This window comes from Balaenoptera acutorostrata, chromosome 9 (assembly GCF_949987535.1).
Source record: "Balaenoptera acutorostrata chromosome 9, mBalAcu1.1, whole genome shotgun sequence".
NCBI lineage: Eukaryota > Metazoa > Chordata > Mammalia > Artiodactyla > Balaenopteridae > Balaenoptera > Balaenoptera acutorostrata.
In genome coordinates this window covers 5,357,399-5,378,339 of record NC_080072.1, presented here as the reverse complement: position 1 = coordinate 5,378,339, position 20,941 = coordinate 5,357,399, and the positions used below count along the sequence as shown (strand labels likewise).

General features: G+C 61.2%; 1 protein-coding gene across 8 annotated transcripts; it reads left to right on the top strand.

Annotated features, from left to right (window-relative positions):
• Positions 1-2,248: 2,248 nt before the first annotated feature.
• On the top strand, positions 2,249-20,130 carry ALDH3B1 (aldehyde dehydrogenase 3 family member B1). Of its 8 annotated transcripts, none has more exons than XM_057553926.1 (12): positions 3,456-3,506; positions 7,191-7,275; positions 7,484-7,646; positions 11,197-11,307; positions 11,420-11,540; positions 11,837-11,922; positions 12,423-12,504; positions 13,178-13,534; positions 14,720-15,106; positions 15,818-15,984; positions 17,535-17,634; positions 19,438-20,130. In XM_057553926.1, exons 3-12 carry the CDS (start codon positions 7,485-7,487, stop codon positions 19,626-19,628), a joined length of 1,764 nt encoding a protein of 587 aa, XP_057409909.1. In that variant the 5' UTR covers positions 3,456-3,506; positions 7,191-7,275; position 7,484; the 3' UTR covers positions 19,629-20,130. The 8 variants fall into 8 exon arrangements, with proteins under 8 accessions (XP_057409910.1, XP_057409915.1, XP_057409912.1 ...); XM_057553934.1 differs by having other exon boundaries at positions 3,462-3,506; positions 7,501-7,646; XM_057553927.1 differs by lacking the exons at positions 3,456-3,506; positions 7,191-7,275 and adding an exon at positions 2,249-2,388.
• Positions 20,131-20,941: the final 811 nt, after the last annotated feature.

The window sequence follows — 20,941 nt, the reverse complement described above, 5'->3', positions numbered from 1 at the left end:
CCATTTTTGTTTTTTATAAATTTATTTAGTTTATTTATTTTTGGCTGTATCGGGTCTTCGTTGCTGCACATGGGCTTTCTCTAGTTGCGGCAAGCGGGGTCTACTCTTCGTTGTGGTGCACGAGCTTCTCATTGTGGTGGCTTCTCTTGTTGCGGAGCACAGGCTCTAGACGCACGGGCTTCAGTAGTTGTGGCACGTGGGCTCAGTAGTTGTGGCTTGCCAGCTCGTTGCTCTGTGGCATGTGGGATGTGGGATCTTCCCGGTCCAGGGCTCGAACCTGTGTCCCCTGCACTGGCAGGCAGATTCTTAACCACTGCGCCACCAGGGAAGCCCTAATCTTTTTAAACTGAAAACCATGGGGATGATGATCGTCCCAAGCTGTCGGGAGGTCCCCGAGCTGGGATGTGCCAAGACCCTGCCCAGCGCCTGGCACAGCAAGTGTCCAGGAGAGATGCTGCTTTCGGCTGAGACTCCTGGGAGTGGGGGTAACCCCCACCCAGCTCCTAAGCAAGAGTTCGGGGCACCCTGGAGACGCTGCGGGCTGGGGACTTGGGGTTGGCTGGGTTAGAATCCCCATCTGTCCCTCTCCTGTGTGGCCCCAGCCCGGCCACTGTCCCTCTCTGAGCCTGTTGTTTCATCTGTAAAGCTCAGACCATAACATCTGAGAATTATACAAGAATTTGTGTCAAGTGCTTGGCGCAGCGCTTAGCACACAGTAGGTGCTTAGTAAAGCTTTGCTAAGTGAGCACATGGATGAGTGCCAGCTGTGTCCAGGCACTGCACCCCAGTGGCCTCTGACTGCACCCCAGGGTCACACTGGCCTCTGTGGGTGGCTGCTGGGGGGAGCCAGGTGGTCCTGCCTTCAAGGCTGGGAGGGGGAAGGAGGCGGGGGCAGGGCCCCAGGACAAGGCCTGGGGTGGCCACTCCCTTAGGAAGGTGGGGAAAGGGACAGAAAAGCCTTCGCACCTATTGAGCACCTGCTGTATACCAGGTGCATTCTAGATGTGCTCTGATTTCGCCCTCACTGCAGCCCTGTGAGGCAGGTCGAATCAATCCCATTTTGGGGGGAGGAAACGGAGGCCCAGAGAGGGGCCTAACTTGCTCGAGGTCACCCAGCAGGTGGGCTGCGGAGCCAGGTTTGAATCTGTCAGCAGGCGACGTGGTGAGGTGCTCTTGGGCAGGTCTGAGGCTCTGTGAGCCAGGCTCACCAGGTGAGGGAGGGAATGATGAATGAATGAATGAATGAATGATGCCTTAGCCCATGACCAGCTCATCCTCCCCCACCTCTGCCCGGAGAGGGAGGCCAACAGTGACACTCATGAGGGTCTTTTCATCCCGTTCTCCAAACTAAAACCCAGAGGAGTTGCAGAAGAGCAGGGCCTGGCTGGGCAGATGTGTCCCCTCCAACCTCTGTGCTCCCCCCAACACCCGCCCCACCAGCTGACCTGGGACCCCGGCAGAGCCTGCCACCCGCCGGAGCTGGTTCTAAGAGTGGCTCCTAGTGGTACCCCACGCAACATCCCCCATTTATCCCGAGCTCCCTGCGACAAGGATGTCACCCCTAGGTACCACGGAGCCCTTGGAGCTGCTTTTTTTTTTTTTTTAATTAATTAGTCTGCGTCGGTTCTTGGTTGCAGCACACGAGCTCTTCTTTGCGGTGCACGGGCTTCTCTCTAGTTGTGGCGCGTGGGCTTAGTTGCCCCACGGCGTGTGGGATCTTAGTTCCCCGACTGGGGATCGAGCCCTCTTCCCCTGCATTGGAAGGCAGATTCTTAACCACTGGACCGCCAGGGACGTCCTGCTCCTGGAGCTCTGAGGATCAACAAGAGGCATCCAAACCGGAGAGGGGAGAGGGCCGGTCCCTGTTCCTCCCCAAGGGGCAGTGCCCCCTCAGACTGGCGAGCGCTTCACTCCCAGGCCAGGTTAGGACCCCTGTGTCGGGAGGACAGGCCTCTTTGGGGACTTCCCAGGCTGAATTCATGACAAGTTCAGGGTAACCCCAGCTGGAGGGATCCCCAGTCAGGGAGGGGCCGCTCAGGATCCTGCAATACCCCTCCCACCCACCAGTACCTCCCCAGGTGGGTCCCTGATTGGCCGTGTGGCCTTAGATCAGTGGCTGCCCCTCTCTGGACCTGGTTCCTGGCTGACCGCTGCCAGGCTCAGCTCCAGCCCAGCCCCGCCTGACACTGGCTCTGCCTCTGCCTGGCTCAGCTCCAGACAGCAGGGCAGGGCTGTCACATGCTGAGCCACGTGACAGGCAGCGGCTGGGGGCTCTATCCCACGCAGAGGACAGGGCCCCTGAAGCCCCTTACCCCAGTCCCAAACGGCTGAAGCCTCCAGGGGCTACCAGAGCAGGTGTGGGCCGGGAGACCTCTCCTGCCCTCCCAGGTAGGCAGGGGCAGCGGGGAGGGCGGGGGCAGTGAGGAGCATCTCCCAGGTGCCCAGTCGGCCCAGAGGCCCTGGGCCCGGATCCCAGGCAAGACCTAGGGCACCCAGGTGGAAGGGCAGCAGCGGGCCCAGGGCGACAGGCATGGGGCGATAGCACAAAGGATGTTCCTGTCCCCCTACCCGTAACCTAATCGCCTGCCTGTCTGACACCAGAACCTGCCAGGGGATCATCCCCCTCTGTGCTGGCTCTGACAGGTGTGCCCGGAGTGGGGGCGGGGTGAGGCAGAGGGGCAGGGACACAGGAACCTCATGGCGACACTTACATCATGACGGCTCACCTAGAGGGCAGAGGGTGGCGCTCTTTCCCGGGAGGTAGGAGGGGACAGCAGCGGGGTGGACCCAGCCCCGCTCTGGAGCAACAACCTTCTCATGTGGGTCCCAGCCTGTCACTCATGCCCTGTGCCCTCTCTCTGGACTTCCGTTTCCTCATTGTAAAATGTCAGGTTGCAGGGGTGACAGGTGCTGTGAGCAGGGTACTGGATGAGGTGGTGCTGTTGGACACAGACGCGCAGAGGGCAGGGACGAAGCCTGCAGCGGGCCTGGGCCCTGGGATTGTATTTCTGGACTCCAGCTGTCTTTGGATCTGAGCTTTTCATTTTGCAGGTGGGAAACTGAGGCTCAGAGGGGCTGGCGGGGTGGGGGGCGGCAGGTTGTGGGGAGTGGGGCTTTCCCTGCTACTCCAGGCCACAGCCTGCACCCCACACCGTAATTCCTGGGCCCACTACCCTGAGCTCATCCTCCATCCTTCCCATCAGGGGTCGAGATGGACCCCTCAGCTCAGAGCTCCCTGGAGACCTGCTGTGTGGCCCTGGCCTGGTGCTGGCCCTCTCTGCGCCCTGGCTCCTTCTCTGTGGTCCAGGAAAGGATCTAGAGGCCCCTGAGGGAAGTGATGGGGAAATCTCAGCCTGCAGCCTCCAGCCAGCCCAGAGTCAAAGTCAGGCACGAGGCCAGGGCAGCCCCGCCCCAGGGGCTGGCCCAGCCTTGGACATTTCGTAACAGAAGGGCAGCTGGGTAGAGCAGGGCCGACCAGGAGGAAGGGCAGCTTGGCAGGGCCTCAGGTACGGTGTTCTGCAGAGGCTGGGGATATAGCAGCGAGCAGTCGGGGCCAGGGACCCGCTGGCAGGTTGGCTTGGGGACTCTGGGTTGCCGTCAGTCCTGGCAAGCCTGGCCACTCACGGCCACGCACAGGGACTAGCTTTGTCTTCTTGGGGCTTCTCTGCTCGCCTGAGGAGAAAGGGGAAGGAGGAAGGGAGTTCCCTTTGCCCCAGCCTAAGAGAGCAAAGAGAGAGGGCCAAGAGTCCCCGAGGCCAGGCAGCACCCTTATTTTGTCTGAGCTGGACTGACGCCCCTCCTCTCCCTGGAGTTACCAAGGGAGCCAAGAGTCCCAGCTCTGGACCGGCCGCCCCAGGAAGGAATGCACCCCTGTCCCTGGGGGGAGGGTGGTCGAGCATCCATTTGGCAACACATTTCCTGGGCAACTGCCACGCATGCCCGCTGCTGGGGTGGGCTACGCAGCGAGCGGTTCTGAGCGATCGTGTTGTTGGGAACGGACTCTGCCAGGGTCCAGGAAGGAGAGACTTCGCCAGCATCAGGCAGCCGGTGGCACAGCCTCTCCGTGCGGCGGGGCGGGGGTTGGCTTGGCCCACGGCCAAGGGTTGGTCCCCAGCTCCCCACACCCACCATGGAAGGGAGGGGGCTGCTCCCCAGAGTTTGGGAGACCTTGTAAAAATCCAGGTTAAGGCTACACGGGGCAGGGCGGGGAGATCAGATTGGAGACTCTAGGGTACTGGGACCTGCAGAGCCTTCAAGGCAGCCCCGTGCCGTCCACCTTCTGACAGGCTGATGGGGGTCCCCTGGGCCCTCAGATCACCATGTTCACCTCTGTCACTCTTGCCAGCCCCGCATCCCTGCCCCCACCTGGGTCTCAAGTTGATGTCCTTGCCTCCCTGGTGCCCACACGGGGCCAAGGTCTCCTCGGGTTCCCACCCCAGGGTCTCCTCCCCGAGACCCCCCCAGCACAGCTGTCCTTTGCAGTCTGAATAACCATCGTTCAGAGCCATCCTCACTGAGCACTCACGGGGCTCGGCCCTGCACCAAGCACTTCACAGCACTATGGGGTACCTACAAGACACCATCCCCATTGCACAGATGGGAAAAGTGAGCCACAGAGAGGCCAAGCCACCTGCCCAAGGTCTCCTAGCTGATAAACAGAGTTACTGGGATTTGGACCCAGGTCCTCAGGCCCCCGACACGTCATACGGAGGGTGCTCTTAGAAGGCCTGTGGTATAGACAGGGAAACCGAGGCAGAAAGGATGAGAGGGTGGGCAGAGGTGGGGGCTGGGAGGTAGCTCATCGGCAGGACCAGCCAGGGCCCAGGGACGGGGCTCGGGCAGCAGCTGTTTCTTGATGATGATTTGGAGGCAGCAGACCTGAGTGCCCGCCCCTTTTGTCACCCTCCTCGATGCCACATGACCTGGGCCTCAGCTTCCTACAGGGGTGCCATCCAAAAGCCATGCTGCACTCACATCAGGCACCCACGCTGGCAGTGCCTGGTCACTATTATTATTATTATTATTATTATTATAGAATCCCCAGGCTCATGGCCTTGAGGGAAGGTGGCTGGCCCTGGGGCCCGGGGAACCAGGCCCATCCCTTGTCGCATCAAGTGACTTAGCAACTCCCAGGGAGGTGGGCTCAGGGCCCCCAGACCACCCGATGAAGGAACCCCCTCATTTGTGTGTCCACAGTGGCTGCTCAGCTCCCTTGTGGGCTCACAGGCCCAGGGTCCCCCCAGGCCCAAGGCAGCCTTGCACATCTGCTTACCTGGGTTGAGTCCAGTTCCCTGCCCTGCAGCAGTCACCCCTTGGGGCCTCGGTCCTGACCAAACTGCAATATGGTGTGAGCTGGCCTCCGTGTTGCCAGGAGAGGCTGCTGGAATGTTCCAACCAGACCTCCATCCCCGCAGAGCTCCCCACCCCACACTGTACTCGGAGATGCACTATTCAAGTGGCGTGCCTTGCATTTTTGTGGGTTCTGCAGACTCTTAGGAAAGTGCAAAGAACCTTGTGGAGGCGGGAGAGGGGCGGGTGTGGTTTGCCCTCAGCAGAAGTCTGAAGGTGAGAGAGGATGGGAGGAAGGAAGAGCGATAAATATTTGTTGAATACTTGGTAACAATAACCACAGCTGACTGTTATTAAGCTCTTACCATGCACACAATGGCTGGTGCTTCATGTGGTGGAACGGTAGCACCCCCTTTTTACAGGCATGGAAACTGAGGCAGGGAGAAGATGAGTGACTTGCCCAAGGTCACACAGCCAGAGAGGCAGGGTCAGGGTTTGAGCTCAGGTGGCGGCTTTAGGGGTCAGCAAGTCTCTTGGCTCTTGGGTCTCTGGCCAGTATGCCTTCCTCCCTGGAGGAGGGTTGGAGCTGGGGACAAGCCTGGAGCGAGAGGGGCTCTGATGAGGTCCCTCTTCTGCTACAGTCACCCTCTCTGGGGGATGTGGTGCCCGCCCTGTGCCCGAGACAACTGCCCCGTTTCTCCTGATCGGAGTAGGAGGCCTGTGGGCTCGGTTTGGCCCCCATCGTGCCTATGGGGACAGCGTAGGGCTCCAGCCAGGCTCTCAGCACAGAGTGCCCATCAGGCCAGGCCATCCTGTTGGCTGGAACAGCTCAGCCCTTGGGGTCATGGAGTCCTCCAGAAAACTTAAGGCCGTGGTGGCAGTAGTCACTTAACAATAGCTGGCAACCCTGAGGGCACTGACGCCCTGTCCTGGGCTTAGAACTGGCCAGCATGGTCTCATCCTTGATAAACACCCATCAGGTGGTAGGTGGAAGGGTGACCTTAACAGATGAAGAGATTGGGGCACAAAGACCCAAATGATAAGTTAAGTAGGCAAAGAGGGGTCCTGCTGCCCAGTCCAGTGGGAGGGGAAAGAGAGGGATGGGGAGGCGGGGCAGGGAGGTGGACAGAAGGAAACCAGGTATTTATCACAAGATATGACACAGTGTGGTGGGGAGCAGAGCCAAGGGCCCACTGTGAGAATGTGTAAGGGAGTAATCATGGTGGGCTGCCTGAAGGAAGCATCAGCCAAGCAGAGACCAGAAGGGAAGTGAGTCAGAGAGAGAAGGAGGAAAGGCTCCCCACTGGTCCTTGGCACCAGGCCGAGGACTGAGTGCATCAGAGAGCTCCTCTGATGAACTTCAAGTAAGCAGGCGGGCGCCCGGGGGAATGTCAGAGCCCCTACCCTGCCTGCCAGCCCTGGCTGATGACAGCATGGAGGCATGACTGCCCCCTCACCCCTCACCCCTCACCCCTCACCCCTCACCCCTCAACATTCCCTGCTTCTCCAACTCTGTGGCCGATGGGGCTGGGATGGGCAGCAGGGCCTCTGGGAGGTGAGGTTCTTCTTTCCCCGTCTTGCTGCGGAGCTGGGGCACAGGGAGAGGAGTCCTGTCACCCAGCCCTCTGAGCCACCACCAGCCAGCCTGGCCACCCTGGGCAGGGCCCCCAGGCTGGGGACAGTGGGAACAGAGCATTCCGTGTTGGGAATGTCCCAAAGTGGTGGTTGCTGGACTCTCCCTCTAGTTACCGAACTCCCCCTGCTTACTGCACTCAGGCCTGCTGGGGTAAGGGCTACCCGTCTCCAGGAGGGGCATCGGAGCAGGGTGGGGGCCATGGCTTAGGGCTAATTTCCGTGTGGCAGGAAGAAGCGTGACCCCCTGGCTCCCTGCTCACTCTTAGGGGCCACGGAGTAGCTGTCTGCAAGCCCACACCCAGTCCGGTGACTGCCTTGGGGTCCAGAGCCCTCCTGCCCACTGGTTAAGAGGTGTGGTCTGTAGCTCTGTCAGTGGGTGTCCAAGTGTGCCCCCTGCGTGTGTGTTTGTGTGTGTGTATGTGTAGGTGGGGCAGCCCTGGTCCCTGGGCTGACGTGTGAGTCCCCATGGGGGCGCCCGTGGGCCCACGCGGGTGCAGGCAGGGGCGGTGGAGGGCGCCTGGAGGTGGGGCGCCCCGGCCCATGCTGCCCCGCCCGGCAGGATGGACCCCTTCGCAGACACGCTGCAGCGGCTGCGGGAGGCCTTCGGCTCGGGGCGCACACGGCCGGCTGAGTTCCGGGCTGCCCAGCTGAAGGGCCTGAGCCGCTTCCTGCAAGAGAACAAGCAGCTTCTGCAGGAGGCGCTGGCGCAGGACCTGCACAAGGTGGGTTGGGGGGGAGGGGCAGGGGCGGGAGGAGGAGGGCAGGGGCGGGGGAGGTTGAGACAGGGGAGATGGGGACAGCTGCACCCTCCATGAAGGGGAACTAAAAGCCATCAAACCCCACCTCTTTTCCTGTGCCGTAACCCGCCCTTCTACATTCACCCATTTGTTCATTTCTTCATTCACTCCACTACTATTTTTTTCTTTTTTTGGTCGCGCGGTGCAGCTTGAGGGATGTTAGTTCCCCGACCAGGGATTGAACCTGCGCCCTCGGTAGTGAAAGTGCGGAGTCCTAACCACTGGACCACCAGGGAATTCCCCCACTCCACTACTATTTACTGAACACTTACTATGGGCCAGGTACTGTTGTAGGCTCTGGGGATACAACAAATAAAACAAAGTCCCTGTGTCCAGGGAGCTGGCCTCCTGGGGAGAGACACAACTAGACAGTAAATAAATACACAGTACGTTGGATGGTAATGAATGCCATGGAGAGACACTCCCAGTGTGAAGGGGGTGAGAGAGGGCCAGGGTCAGGGTGCTGTTTTGTATGTGGGAGTCAGGGAAGGTTTCTCTGAGACAGTGGCATTTGAAGGAGGAGGGGGAAGGATCCACGTGGACAAGGAGGGGGAAACAGCAGAGGACACAGCATGTGCAAAGGCCCTGAGGCAGGAGGTGCTTGGTGTGTTTGTGCTTGAGGAGCAGCAAGGAGGCCAGAGTGGCTGAAGGGGAGTGGAAGAGGCAGAGGTGTGCAAGCGATGAGGTCCAGGGAGCTGGGTCACACCGCTAGGGCCGCATGTGCAGGACTTCTGCTTCACGAGGTACTGTGGGCATCAGGGCCTCTGTCCAAACCCTGGAGGCCTGGGGGCTCGGCCCCTCCCATCTCCAGCAGCACCCACAGCAGGACCTCAAGAAATACACTCCCTTGTAGGCAGCCTTCCACCATCTCAGCCAGCGGGCCCCACCCGTGTGGCTGCCGCTACCCTAGGACAACTGTCCAGGGGCTTCTTCTCTGGACAAAATGTCCCTTGGGCTTGCCACAAAGGCCACGGTGTCCAAGCTCACCCCTGACGCCCCACTCCACTGGCCCCTCACCACCTATAACTCTCCAAGGCTGTGACTCTTTACCAGCTGGTAAGGTGCTGTTTTGATACTTAACACCCAGGACAGGCCCACGGTGCACATTGGCTGCCGGCCAGCCCCTGTGGTCACCACTTGTCCCCAGGGGGCTGCAGCAGTCCCACACTGGCTCATGCTGGGCGCTGAGCTCATCTTCTCCCCAGACCTCCTGAGCCCACGAGCAGAACCCTGGGGTCATCCCTTTCTGCCCTCCTGCCTCCCCTGCCCTTCCGGTGGGCCTACGGCCTCCACCCAGGTCATGAAAGAGATGCCGGCACTGGCAGGCCTGGGAGGCCCTCTGCAGCCTCCTTGGGCCCCACCTGATTTGCAGGCACCCAGCCAGGTGTCCAGAGCAGTCACAGACTTCGAGACTAGTATCTTGTGGCATCTGGGGTCATGGATCGGGCACCCCCGTTCACGGGGGCAGCAAAAGCTGGCCACAAGGACTTGTCCTGGGGACGTGGCCTCCTGGTGACGCCTACTGCCTTTCTCAGGGTCCTCAAACCTTCTATTTATCACCACACTCCGGGACTGTAGCCAGGTGAGACCTGGGCTCCCTCGTCAGCCATTTCTGGAATCATCTGCTATCCCATTTATGAAACCAGGGCACCGGGTCGTACTCTCCTTGGCTCTCCGACGCCCAAGGGGCCTGGCTTTGCCTCCCTGTGGGGAGTGTCCATTCACTGGACCTGGTCCAGGACAGAGGGGGCTCACACCCCCTACCCTGGCATGTCGGGCTCCCTGGGGACTGACACCCCACTGAGCCTCTGCCCTGCCCACCAGCTGGCCTGGCCTGGCCGCCTCCGTGAGACCTGACCCGATGGTCTATCTGGTCCCTGTTCTCCCTATGGCTCAGATTTCACCTCCTGCCTGCAACCCTCAAGGCTCCAGGAGCCCATGCCCCACAAAGGGAGCAGAAGCCCAGAAAATCCAATCTGGTCCCTGCCCCTGGTCTGGTCCCTCCCTCTGGGCTCGGCCAGCCCTGTCCCCCACCCTCCCAGCAGGCAGCAACTGCCCTGTCTGACCTGCACAAATCCTCCCATTTAACCCCCCGACAGCCCTTCCAGGTAGAGGTGGTCACACCCAGTCACCCCCAGAGGAGACTCAGAGAGGGCATGTTCTTGCCTAAGGGCACAGAACCCTGGCTGAAAACAGCCTACTCTTCCAAGCTCCTGGCATTCAGCAGGGTCCAGATCATCCCTTAAACAGGCCCAAACCTCACTCAGGTCACAGGAGACCTCGCTGGGCAGGAGCGTGGGCTGTGGACACAGACATAGTAGAAGGCATGCCTGAAGCAGGCTCAGCTCCTAGAAGCGCTGGTGGGCGTGGCTTCTCCCCCACAAGGTCCCTGCACCCTACCCCTCCCCCCAAGGCTCAGCTCTGGCACTCCTGGGCCCATCACCCTCTCTTCTGACAGGAAGGAACTTGCACCATAATGGCTGAGTCTCAGGCATCAGGACAGCCTGGCTCTTGTGTCCTAGGCCATGGGCCTCCAGCTGCCTGCAGCCCACAGGCTGGGTCCCTCCTCCCTCATGGGGGTGGGGCAGGCATGCCGGCAGGCAGAGATCAGGACAAAAGCCCTATTGATTTTCTCCTTTTTCCGACTCCTGCCCTTGAAATCTGCCCTGGCCCCTGGGCTGTGGGAACTGATGGCAGAGACAACTGTCCCCAGTGACCAGTCCCCAGTGACCCAGAGACACCTGTCCCCAGTGTCCCCTGCAGACTGACATCCACACAGCAGGCCACAGAGGGCCACACAGACAGTCCTGTTCAAACTTAAGTTAGATCCTGTCCCTGCTCTGCTCAACAGTCCTCACCCCAGCTGCCTGGCCTCATCACCTCACCCACTCTTCTCCCTGCCAATCAGGAACATAGCAAGCCTGAACCTGCCCCAGGGCCTTTGCACAGGACATACCATCTGCCTGGAATATTCTGCCTCCAGGTATCCATGGGCTCCTTCCCTCCCTTTCCTCACTGCTCAAATGTCACCCCATCCCAGAGGCTGGCACTGACCATCTTATATAAAATAGAGCAAAGACACACACACATACATGCGCACATGCACTCACACGCACGCACACACACTCCAGCCGTCTCTATCCCTCCTATCCTGTTTCATCCCCTCCTATTGCGCTTGTCACGTCCTAATGGAGCAGTCAGTGTTCTCATCATCACGTCGACCGTCCCCGCTACAATGTCAGCTCCGTGGGGCAGCTTTTCTGTCTGTTTCAGTCACCGCTGCATCCCCAGCACAGAAACGGCACCCACACAGTGTAACCATTCAGTGAACATGGAGTGAATGAATGAATGAATGAATGAGTGGATAAGACAGGCCTTGCCTGGGGAGGCTTTGCCCACCCCAGGGCTCCGGCCACCTGCGGATCCTGGGTACCCTGGCCCAAGCCCTGCCCCTGCCCCTCCCCCTCCCCTGCAGTCCGCCTTCGAGTCAGAGGTGTCTGAAATCAGCATCAGCCAGAACGAGATTAACTCGGCCCTTAGGAACCTGCGGGCCTGGATGAAGGATGAGAAAGTGCCCAAGAACCTGGTGAGTGACCCTGGGGGTCAGGGCCGCAGGCAGCCTCTCTGGGTGGCAGGTGGTGCTGAGGGGCTGGGGTCTTGGCACCTCACCGTTCACCATCACTCCGGCCCCGGCCCAGGCCACGCAGCTGGACTCGGCCTTCATCCGGAAGGAGCCCTTCGGCCTGGTGCTCATCATCGCCCCCTGGAACTACCCTCTGAACCTGAGCCTAGAGCCCCTGGTGGGCGCCCTCGCAGCAGGTGAGAGGGAACCACCACCTTCTCCCCCCACCCCCCGCCCATCCCCCCAGCCTCACAGCCGCCCACAGAGCCAGGGAGGAGGGGGGAGCGGGCACCAGGTGGCTAAGAAGGCCTGGTTCCCATCTGGCCCGCCATCCCCAGGCTGTGTGGCCTTGGGGCCAGCACGGCACCTCTCTGAGCCATGTTCGTCACCTGAAGGTGGAGTGAGGCCGGCACCTGCCCTGCAGGTGTGAGGACTGAATGGAGACAGGGAGTGGCTACAACTGGCCCCCTCCTCTCCCCGCCCCGCCCCTCAGGGAACTGCGTGCTGCTGAAGCCCTCAGAGATCAGCAAGAGCACTGAGAAGGTCCTGGCCGAGGTGCTGCCCCGATACCTGGACCAGGTGAGCAGGGCCAGGTACAGACCAAGCAGCTACGCTGGCGCTGAGCAGGGCTAAGCAGGCCCCGCTGGGCCGGGCAGCCCTTGGGTGGCTCCTCAGACAGGACGTGAGTTCCAGCCTCACTCCTGCCTCCTCTGGGCTGTGTGGCCTTGGCCAGGCCACCGCCCCTCTCAGCCTGTTTCCCTCTGAGTGAAACAGAGGGGTGGGGCCTGTCCCCTGGGGGTCCCTGTCTGTCTCTGGTCAGCCCTGCTGGCCCAGCCCCGGCCTCAGTCCCAACCCCAAACCCGCCAGGCCCCAACCTTACACCTGTTGGGCTGGGACTGCCTGTGCCCAGTGCCCCTGGGGAGCTCCCCGCTCCCCCACACCCAGCCCACCTGGAGCCCTGGCACCTGTGGGTCAGGCCAGGCAAGGGGGGAGCCGTCCCAGGCAGGCAGGCAGGCAGGTGCCCTCTGGGCTCTCAGGCTGGGGTCCCAGAGGGAGCCCTCCGCCTGTGTGCCTTGCAGAGCTGCTTCGCCGTGGTGCTGGGCGGGCCCCAGGAGACCGGGCAGCTACTGGAGCACAAGTTCGACTACATCTTCTTCACAGGTGAGGCGCCAGTTTGGGGGCTGCGCAGGATGGGAGAGGTGAGAGGCTTGAGCCCAGCCCCACCCTTAGGGGTCTCATCCCCAACTCGGAGAGGGGCTGCAAGGGACAGAAGCAGACAGACAGCCAGGGACGATGCAGACTGGGGCAAGTGCTGGGTGGTGCTCTCGGCCCCAGGACGAGCTTGCTCCGTGCTCCCTGAGCAGGCTGGGGAGCAGCCCCGGGCCCCTGGGGACCCTTGGGAGGGATGGGCCCCATCCCGGAAACAGGCCTCTCCACCACCCACAATCTCACGCATCACAGCACCTGCCCTGGCTGAGCTCCCGCTGTGCCAGGCACTCATTCAGGAGCCCACGGCCCTTCTGGAGGGCTGGACAGATGAGGGTTTGGGGGCTCGGGTGACAAAAAGATGCAGTGCCCACTGCACTAGCCAGGATTGGGGCAGGCTGTATTTTGCTCCCAGAGGTCACCTGCCATCACCCTGACATGTGCCCATGTGGTCCAGACACCACCTAACTCCCAGTGACCAGGACGGAGCTTCCAGAAGAGATGGAAGGGCGGAGGATACAGACAAGACGAGGCCCTGGGGGAGGGAGGAGCAGACCCGCCTCCTGTGCTGCACACCTTGTCCCCATCAGAGCAGGGGACGTGCCGTCTCTGCCTTTCTCCTCCCCAGACCCTGCCACGAGCCCAGGACAAGGCCTGCCAGCCGCCACCTTAACAGACAAGGAGGGCAACTGTGGGAGCAGAGGGGCCAGGGTCCTCTGCTGCTCCTACAGATTCCCAGGGGGTGGGAGCACCAGGAGGAGGAAGCCGGGGGGGTGCCTGACCACCCTCCACCATCACACCCCGAAGCTCGGTGGACTCTGGGCCCCGGCCCCCCAGGACCGAGGGTGCAGAGGCAAGGCAGGCAGACCCCCGGAGGCCAGCTTCTACGCCAGGTCCCCGAGGCAGTCTGTGCAGAGGCCGATGGACCGCCAGAAGCTACTCCGCCATAATCTCCTGACTTCTCCAGGCCTCAGCTTCCTTATTGGTATGATAGGGGCCATCCCCAAGTCACAGGCCTGTCTTAAGGACAAATGAATGAATGAAAGCCTTTGTCACAGCATGTGGCCTGGGCAACATCCACTCACTCACTCAGTGAATGTTTACTGAGAGCGCAGACGGGCACCGCGAGGCCTTGGGATAAAGCAGGGCTAGGAAGACAAAGCCTCCTACATAGTCCTGGAGCCCGTGCAAAGGTGATCAGGGTGGAGGTGGGGAATTCAGTTGTGGGCGTGGTTAGGACGGCCTGACAGACAAGGAGGTGTTTGAACAAAGATAGGAAGAACTAAGGAAGGAGCCGTGGTAGGGGGAGGCCCCTGGGGCAGGCTCAGCGGACACGGGGGCCTGGATGGGAGGGAACGAGGGCAGGGAAGCAGGAGGAAGTGAGACCAGAGGGGTGACTGGGCTCTGGGCTCCCTCGGGCCGTGGTGGCTGGCGAGAAAGGCCAGGGTCATCACGACAGAAATGGCAGCGTGGGACCCTGGGCCAGGCATGGGCAAGAGTGTCTCGAGGCCTGGGGGCGCTGTCAGGAGTGTTTGGGGGTGGTTGAGTGGAGGAGGGGACAGTGAGACCCAGGACACCAGCCCAGAGGAGAGGTGGGGACGTAGGGGAAGGGGGGGCAGACGGTGGGTGTGGAGGGCGCCACGGCTGCCAGATTAGGTCAGGGAGGGGAGACCCAAATGTGGACAAGCTAGAGCTGGAGCCGGCCCATAGGAGTCACTTTCAGAGGAGAGTGGAGAGTGGGGAGGGACTTCGGGCGGCAGGTTAGAAAGAGTCGCCTGCAGGCCCAGCTGGGATCAGAAGCAGGAGACGGGGGCTCCTGGGTGTCTACCTGGGCAGGTCAGGAGAGGTAGCAGGGCCTGGCTTGCAGCTGTGGGCAGAGCTCCTCGGGGACCTTCCACTGTGTGGGGCTGGTGGGGGAGGGTGGGAGGAAGGGGAGGGGGGGACGTCCTGAAAAAGGTCCCAGTGCAGCAGCAACTGACAAGGAAAAGCCAAGTGAGGGCGACTCTCCGCACCCCCCCCCCGCCCCGCCCCCGCCCCACCCTCCGCTCTACTGCCTCTCCAGGGAGCCGCAGGGCAGGGAGTGAGCCCCCTAGAGGTGTCCCAGCCCTGGGCTGAGGCCATCCCACCTGGTCCAAGTGACCGAGAGCCACTCTGGTTCCTTCCACCCCAGGGAGTCCCCGAGTCGGCAAGATCGTCATGGCTGCTGCCGCCAAGCACCTGACGCCCGTCACGCTGGAGCTGGGGGGCAAGAACCCCTGCTACGTGGACGACAACTGCGACCCCCAGACCGTGGCCAACCGCGTGGCCTTCTTCCGCTATTTCAACTCCGGCCAGACCTGCGTGGCCCCCGACTATATCCTGTGCAGCCCCGAAATGCAGGCTCGACTGCTGCCCGCCCTGCAGAGCGCCATCACCCGTTTCTATGGCGAAGACCCCCAGAGCTCCCCAGACCTGGGCCGCATCATCAGTGAGAAGAATTTCCAGCGGCTCCGGGGCCTGCTGAGCTGTGGCCGAGTGGCCATCGGGGGCCAGAGTGATGAAAGCGATCGCTACATCGGTGAGTCCCGCCCTCCCTGCCACTGTGCCCCACTCCCAGCCCACCCCAGCTAAGGCCCCTCCACGCTGGGGGCCACAGCTGGGCCCCGAGTCTGGGCCCAGCCTGTAACCTGGGGCCCTGAGGCTCCCCGACCCCACTGCTAGAGCCCAGCCTGGTCCACGGCTCTGGTGCCACGATTCTGTGACACTAGTGTTCCGCCTTGCCGTGTCTGAGCCTGTGACCCCACGACTCGGCACTCTGGCCCAGGCTCTGGATTCTCCAAGCTCAGACCCCAGAGTTCTAGGGCTCAGGCTCCAAACTTCAGCCCCAAGCTCTGCTGCTCCACGGGGCCATGACCCCAGGTCCTATGAGCCCACGGTTCCTGGTTCTGAACTTCAACAGCCCGTCCTGAGCATCCGCTATGCTGTGAACAGAGCAGCCCCAGTCTCCTGGGCCGAACGGCTCAGAGGGTGGCGCTGCTCCCCAACAGGCTGGGACCTGGGACCTCAGGTCCGGTCACCCTCTGACTGTAAGACCAAGGCTCAGGGGCTCTCTGGGCTCCACGGGCCCCGGTCAGGCTGGGGAGCCCCTCAAGATCACTTCCCGGGGGCTGTGGGGAGATCACCTTCCCCAGAACGTCCCTGAGCCTGGGGCCCTGGGGCCCTGGGTCCCTGAGCCCTGCCTGCCCAAGGCCCCACCCCTGGGGCTGAGCCGTGCCCTGTGCCCGGGCAGCTCCCACGGTGCTGGTGGACGTGCAGGAGACGGAGCCGGTGATGCAGGAGGAGATCTTTGGGCCCATCCTGCCCATCATGAACGTGGGGAGCCTGGACGAGGCCATCGACTTCATCAACCGTCGGGAGAAGCCCCTGGCCCTGTACACCTTCTCCAACAGCAACCAGGTGGGGCTGGGCAGAGGTGGGCGCAGGTGGCAGCAGTGGAGGGTGGAGTGAGGTCAGCAGAGGGTGAGGTGGCTCCAGGACCAGAGTGGACCAGGGGGCCTGGCAGGAGGGGAGGGGGTCCTGGTCCCTCGGGGACAGTCATAGGAGCTCTGGGATGGTGGCGCTGTCTTGGCTCTGTCCCTCTCCTTTCTCCTCGGGGCAGCAGGGCCTCCCCCTGCCCTCCAGTCTAGGCCACATTCTCCTGGGCCTTTAGTGGGCGGCTCCCCAGGGTCTTCTCTAGGGTCCAGTGTCCCCTCTAGGTCAGCCCCACCTCCATTCTTCTGCATCATCATGGCCTGGTGGCGGCAGTGTCCCCTTTCTCTGCCTGGCTCATGGAAGGCACACACGACATGGGATGGCACGACTGGGGGAGGATGAATGACCAGGACATGCAGGCCCAAGAATGAGCCCTGGTCCCCTGCCCCTCCCTGGGATTTCTCTCAGTGGGATTTCTGAGTCAGCGGATGGGGGTCCACTCCACCCACCAGCAGGCAAGCCCCAACCTAGCTGTTACCTGAGGGTCACACGTTGCAACTAACTATAGCCAAGTTTTCGTGCAACTACTGTTTAGTGTCTACTAATCTTTTCCTCCCCCTTTCTTCTTCTTTTTTATAAATTTATTTATTTATTTTTGGCTGCACTGGGTCTTCGTTCCTGCACGTGGGCTTTTCTCTAGTTGCAGCAAGCGGGGGCTACTCTTTATTGCAGTGCACAGGCTTCTCATTGCCGTGGCTTCTCTTGTTGCGGAGCATGGGCTCTAGGCGCGTGGGCTTCAGTAGTTGTGGCTCACAGGCTCTAGGCGCGCAGGGCTTCAGTAGCTGTGGCTCACGGGCTTAGCTGCTCCGCAGCATGTGGGATCTTCCCGGACCAGGGCTCGAACCCGTGTCCCCTGCATTGGCAGGCGGATTCTTAACCACTGTGCCACCAGGGAAGTCCCCCCACTACCCCACCCCACCGCCCTCATTCTTCAAATACACCTACAGACTGAAGACGAAGGGCCTTCATTAAGTCAAGCAAGGATCAAGTTCATGTTTCCAAAACCCAAATCTCAATGTCCTCCCTGTGCTGCACACAGGCCCCTCGCTGCGTCCCTGCCCCACCCCACCCCTGGCCTCCCCACCTGCCCTTCACTCTGCCTGGGGGGCCCTCCTACTCATGTCTGCCCCCCCTTGAGACTCAGCAGGCACCTCACATCCCTCCCGGGAACGCCTCCCTGACTGCCCGCCCCTCACCCTGCACCCTCCACGTCCCCAGGAGGATGCTGGGTTTCCCGCCTCCCCATCAGGCCTGAGTCTGTGTCCACAGTCACCTGCATGGGCCACGAGCAAGGGACGCTCAAGAAACACGTCTCCAGTTGTTGGGGATGGGTGGCAGGCTGCTCACAGCCACCCCCTTCAGCTCTCACGGTGGCCTCAGACCCTGCAGTGGGTCCCAGGGCCCTGAGGGGGCCAGACAGAGCCCCCGCGGCCCCGGCAGCTCCACCACCAGCCTCATAGCTGCTTCTCTCCCAGGTGGTCAAGCGGGTACTGGCCCAGACCAGCAGTGGGGGCTTCTGTGGGAACGACGGCTTCATGCACATGACTGTCGCCAGCCTGCCTTTCGGAGGAGTGGGTACGTGCCGGCAGAGCCGTGCCATCTCTTACCGTCATCTCTCACCCTGCTCCCCTCTGCAGAGTCTGAGGCGGAACCTTCCATACCTGTCTCTGCACGTACATATGTAGGTGGACCCACAGATACACAGTTTAGGTTTTTTTTAAACATCACTATGATTGCTAGGGCTTAGCACACGCAGGGCGGCCTTGGGTGTTCTCTTTACTCCACAGTGAGGCTACATGCTGCTCCTTTAACCCCTCCTGTGTCCCCTCTGTCCCATGCTCGGCATGTCGCACAGGAGACAGGGGCTCCTGCCGGCTCCCCCCTCCACCAAGCCCCAGCAGCCCCCAGTACCGCTGTGAAGTCCTGGCCTCTGAGGCTGGTCCCAGCAAGCCTGACGGCTGTGTGATATAAGACCACCACTTCCCCTCTCTGAGCCCACCTCCTCCTCAGGGGACGAGAGGGCCAGAGACTTGTGGTCCCGCCACCTGCCCACACCTGGCACTAGAGTCAATGACCAGCAGGTCCTGGCGGGCTGCCCTGGTGGGCCTGGACCCTCCCTGGGGAGCGGCTGGTGTCACAGGAGCACACGGCAGGCTGAGATCGATGCTGTGGTGGTGGAGGTCCAGGGCTGCGCACCGCTGCTGTCCCCGGTTCTGGAACCCCTTTCCCCAGCACCCCCTCCTCAGGGAAGCGTGGGGGTCTGTCTGCGGGGAAATCTGGTCCTGCTGCTTCCCTGACAAAGCCTTCCACGGCGCCCAGGCCCTCAGACGGAGCCAGGGCTCTGACTCAGCTTCCTGAGGCCGCCCTTCCTGGTCTGGCCATGGAGTCCTGCTCCCGCCTCCTTCCCCGCTTCCCTGGTTGCTGCCCCAGACACACAGAGCTCTGCCCAAGTCCCAACACACCACGGTCAGCCACCTCCAAGGCTCCCTGAGTTGTCCCCGAGCCTGGGACCCTCTTGCCCCACACACCCACTTTATCTGGTCAACTCCACATCCCTCAGCCCTCACCCACTCAAGGAAGCCCTCCCGGATTACTCCTGATTCCACCAGGCTGGGTCCCCTGGACTTCCCACTGCCGGGTCCTTGACTGCCTCCCTACCTGGACATTGCGACTCATAACACAGCACTTACTGTATCTATGGGTCTGAACACTTGCCCAATCCCCGCAACTCTAGGAGGTGGGTGCCACTGTCACCCCATGTCACAAAGGAGACCAAGGCGAAGTCACTTGCTTAAGGTGACATGGCTACTTCAGAGCTGAGATTCAACCCTGGGCAGCTGCCCTGGAATCCACTTTTTTTTTTTACTTTCCCTCTTTTTTTTCTAATTGAAAATGTTGATTTACAATGTTGTGTTAGTTTCAGGTGTACAGCAGTGATTCAGTTATATATATATACACGCTCTTCTTTTCAGATTCTTTTCCATTACAGGTTATTACAAGATATTGAATATAGTTCCCTGTGCTATACAGTAGGTCCTTGTTTATCTATTTTATATAGAGTAGTGTGTATCTGTTAATCCCAAATTCCCAATACATCCCCCCCCCCCAGAATCCACTCTTGGCCACTGTCTACCCATCGTGCCCCAGCACCTGGTGTCCCCAATATTTATTTGAGTGGGTGCTGGGGCCAGGCTCAGGGCTAAGCCCTTTACCCACAGCATCTCATGATTAGCCCACTTTACAGCTGGGGAAACCAAGGCTCGGGGGGTGAAGTAGCCCACCCAGGTCATACTGTGTGACTGGCAGAGCCCAGGTCTGTCTGATGCTCCTCGGCTGGCCACTGGGGGCCTGACTGCTGTGTTCCCTGTCACTGTACAGGCGCCAGTGGGATGGGCAGCTACCACGGCAAGTTCTCCTTCGACACCTTCTCCCACCACCGCGCCTGCCTGCTGCGCCGCCCTGGGCTGGAGAAGGTCTACGCTCTCCGCTACCCGCCCCACACTCCCCGCAACCTGAGTGTGCTGCTCATGGCGATGGAGACCCGCAGCTGCAGCTGCGCCCTGCTCTGAGCCAACCCACGCACAGGGGCTCCGAGCATCCCTCCCAGCTCATGTCTACGCGTCCTCCGCTGCCGTGGCCACCTGAGGCTGGTGGAGACACGACCTGGGGTCCACGACACAGGAGGAAAACACCTGCCGGGGCCACGGCCCAGACCAGTGCTTGCCCTCCTCCCTCCTGGGGCTTCTCTTTTCAGGCCCTAAGCTGCCCCCCAGCCAGGATGGGCCAAGGTTTGGGAGCATGGGAAACAGTGCAGTAACCTGCTCTCCCGCTCCCACGCTGGCCACCTGTGTTCCGGGAGACGAGGGCAGATGTGGGCACCTCTCAGGACCCCCCTTTCTGTGGAGGGTGCAGAAGGGGTCCTGGCATCTAGTCCATGACACACTGCGGGCCTGCTGTGACCTGGGTCGTCCCTGCCCTCTCTGAGCCTGGTTCCCTATCTGTTGCACAGAGGAGGTGATTAACACCTCCTGAGATCACCGTGAGGATTAAATTTTGGAGCTTAATTGCCGACTCCAGGCTCCAGGCGTCCTGTCTCCTCATTTGGGAGGGGGAAGGCTGCTTCCCTCTACTCTCTCCGCACCTCTCCCTCCAGGTCAGGTTGATGAGATGCCCACTGTAGGATCTCCCTTCCCTTCACCTCGGGCCTCTTAGGAGCTCTGAACTGGCTCCTGTCCCCCAGGCGGCTGGCCCTGGGCACCTTCCCCTCACCGTGTCCCACACTGGACTCATCCTCTTCCCTGTCCTCCTGGGCCCCCATGCCATGGAGTGATCCCCCATCCACTCAGCCACGAAGCCAGACTCCCGGGCCTCCTGCTAGACACTCCCTCCTCACCTCCCAAGTCCCATTTTTGAGCAATTCTTGATGATTCCATAAAATACCGCAGACTTCCCCAATCCACACACTAATCGCTGGGCCCCGGGCCATCCATCACCTACCCTCTTCCCCCGGGGCCCAGCCCTTCTCCTCAGAGATCTTCCCAAAGCCCACTGGACCATACTAGCCCTCAGCCTGAACCCCTTAAGTGGTCTCCCTGGCTCACAAGTCTGGACCCATAACAATCCTTGGGAGGCTCCGCACAGCCCTGTGCACGTCCCCCGCCCCCCCCCCCAACCCACCAACCCATCCTTGTCCTCTTCTAACGCACTGGATGTGTCCTTCTTCTCTGGTGGACCTCCGCACAGAAGCTAGGCATGCTCTCTGGCCCTTCTGGTTCTGCTCGACTCCTCCTTGCGCTCTGCTTGGATATCATCTCCTCCAGGAAGCCCTCCCTGACCACCTTCCACTCCCCCCAACACACAGGCGGCCTCAGGGGCTTTCTCA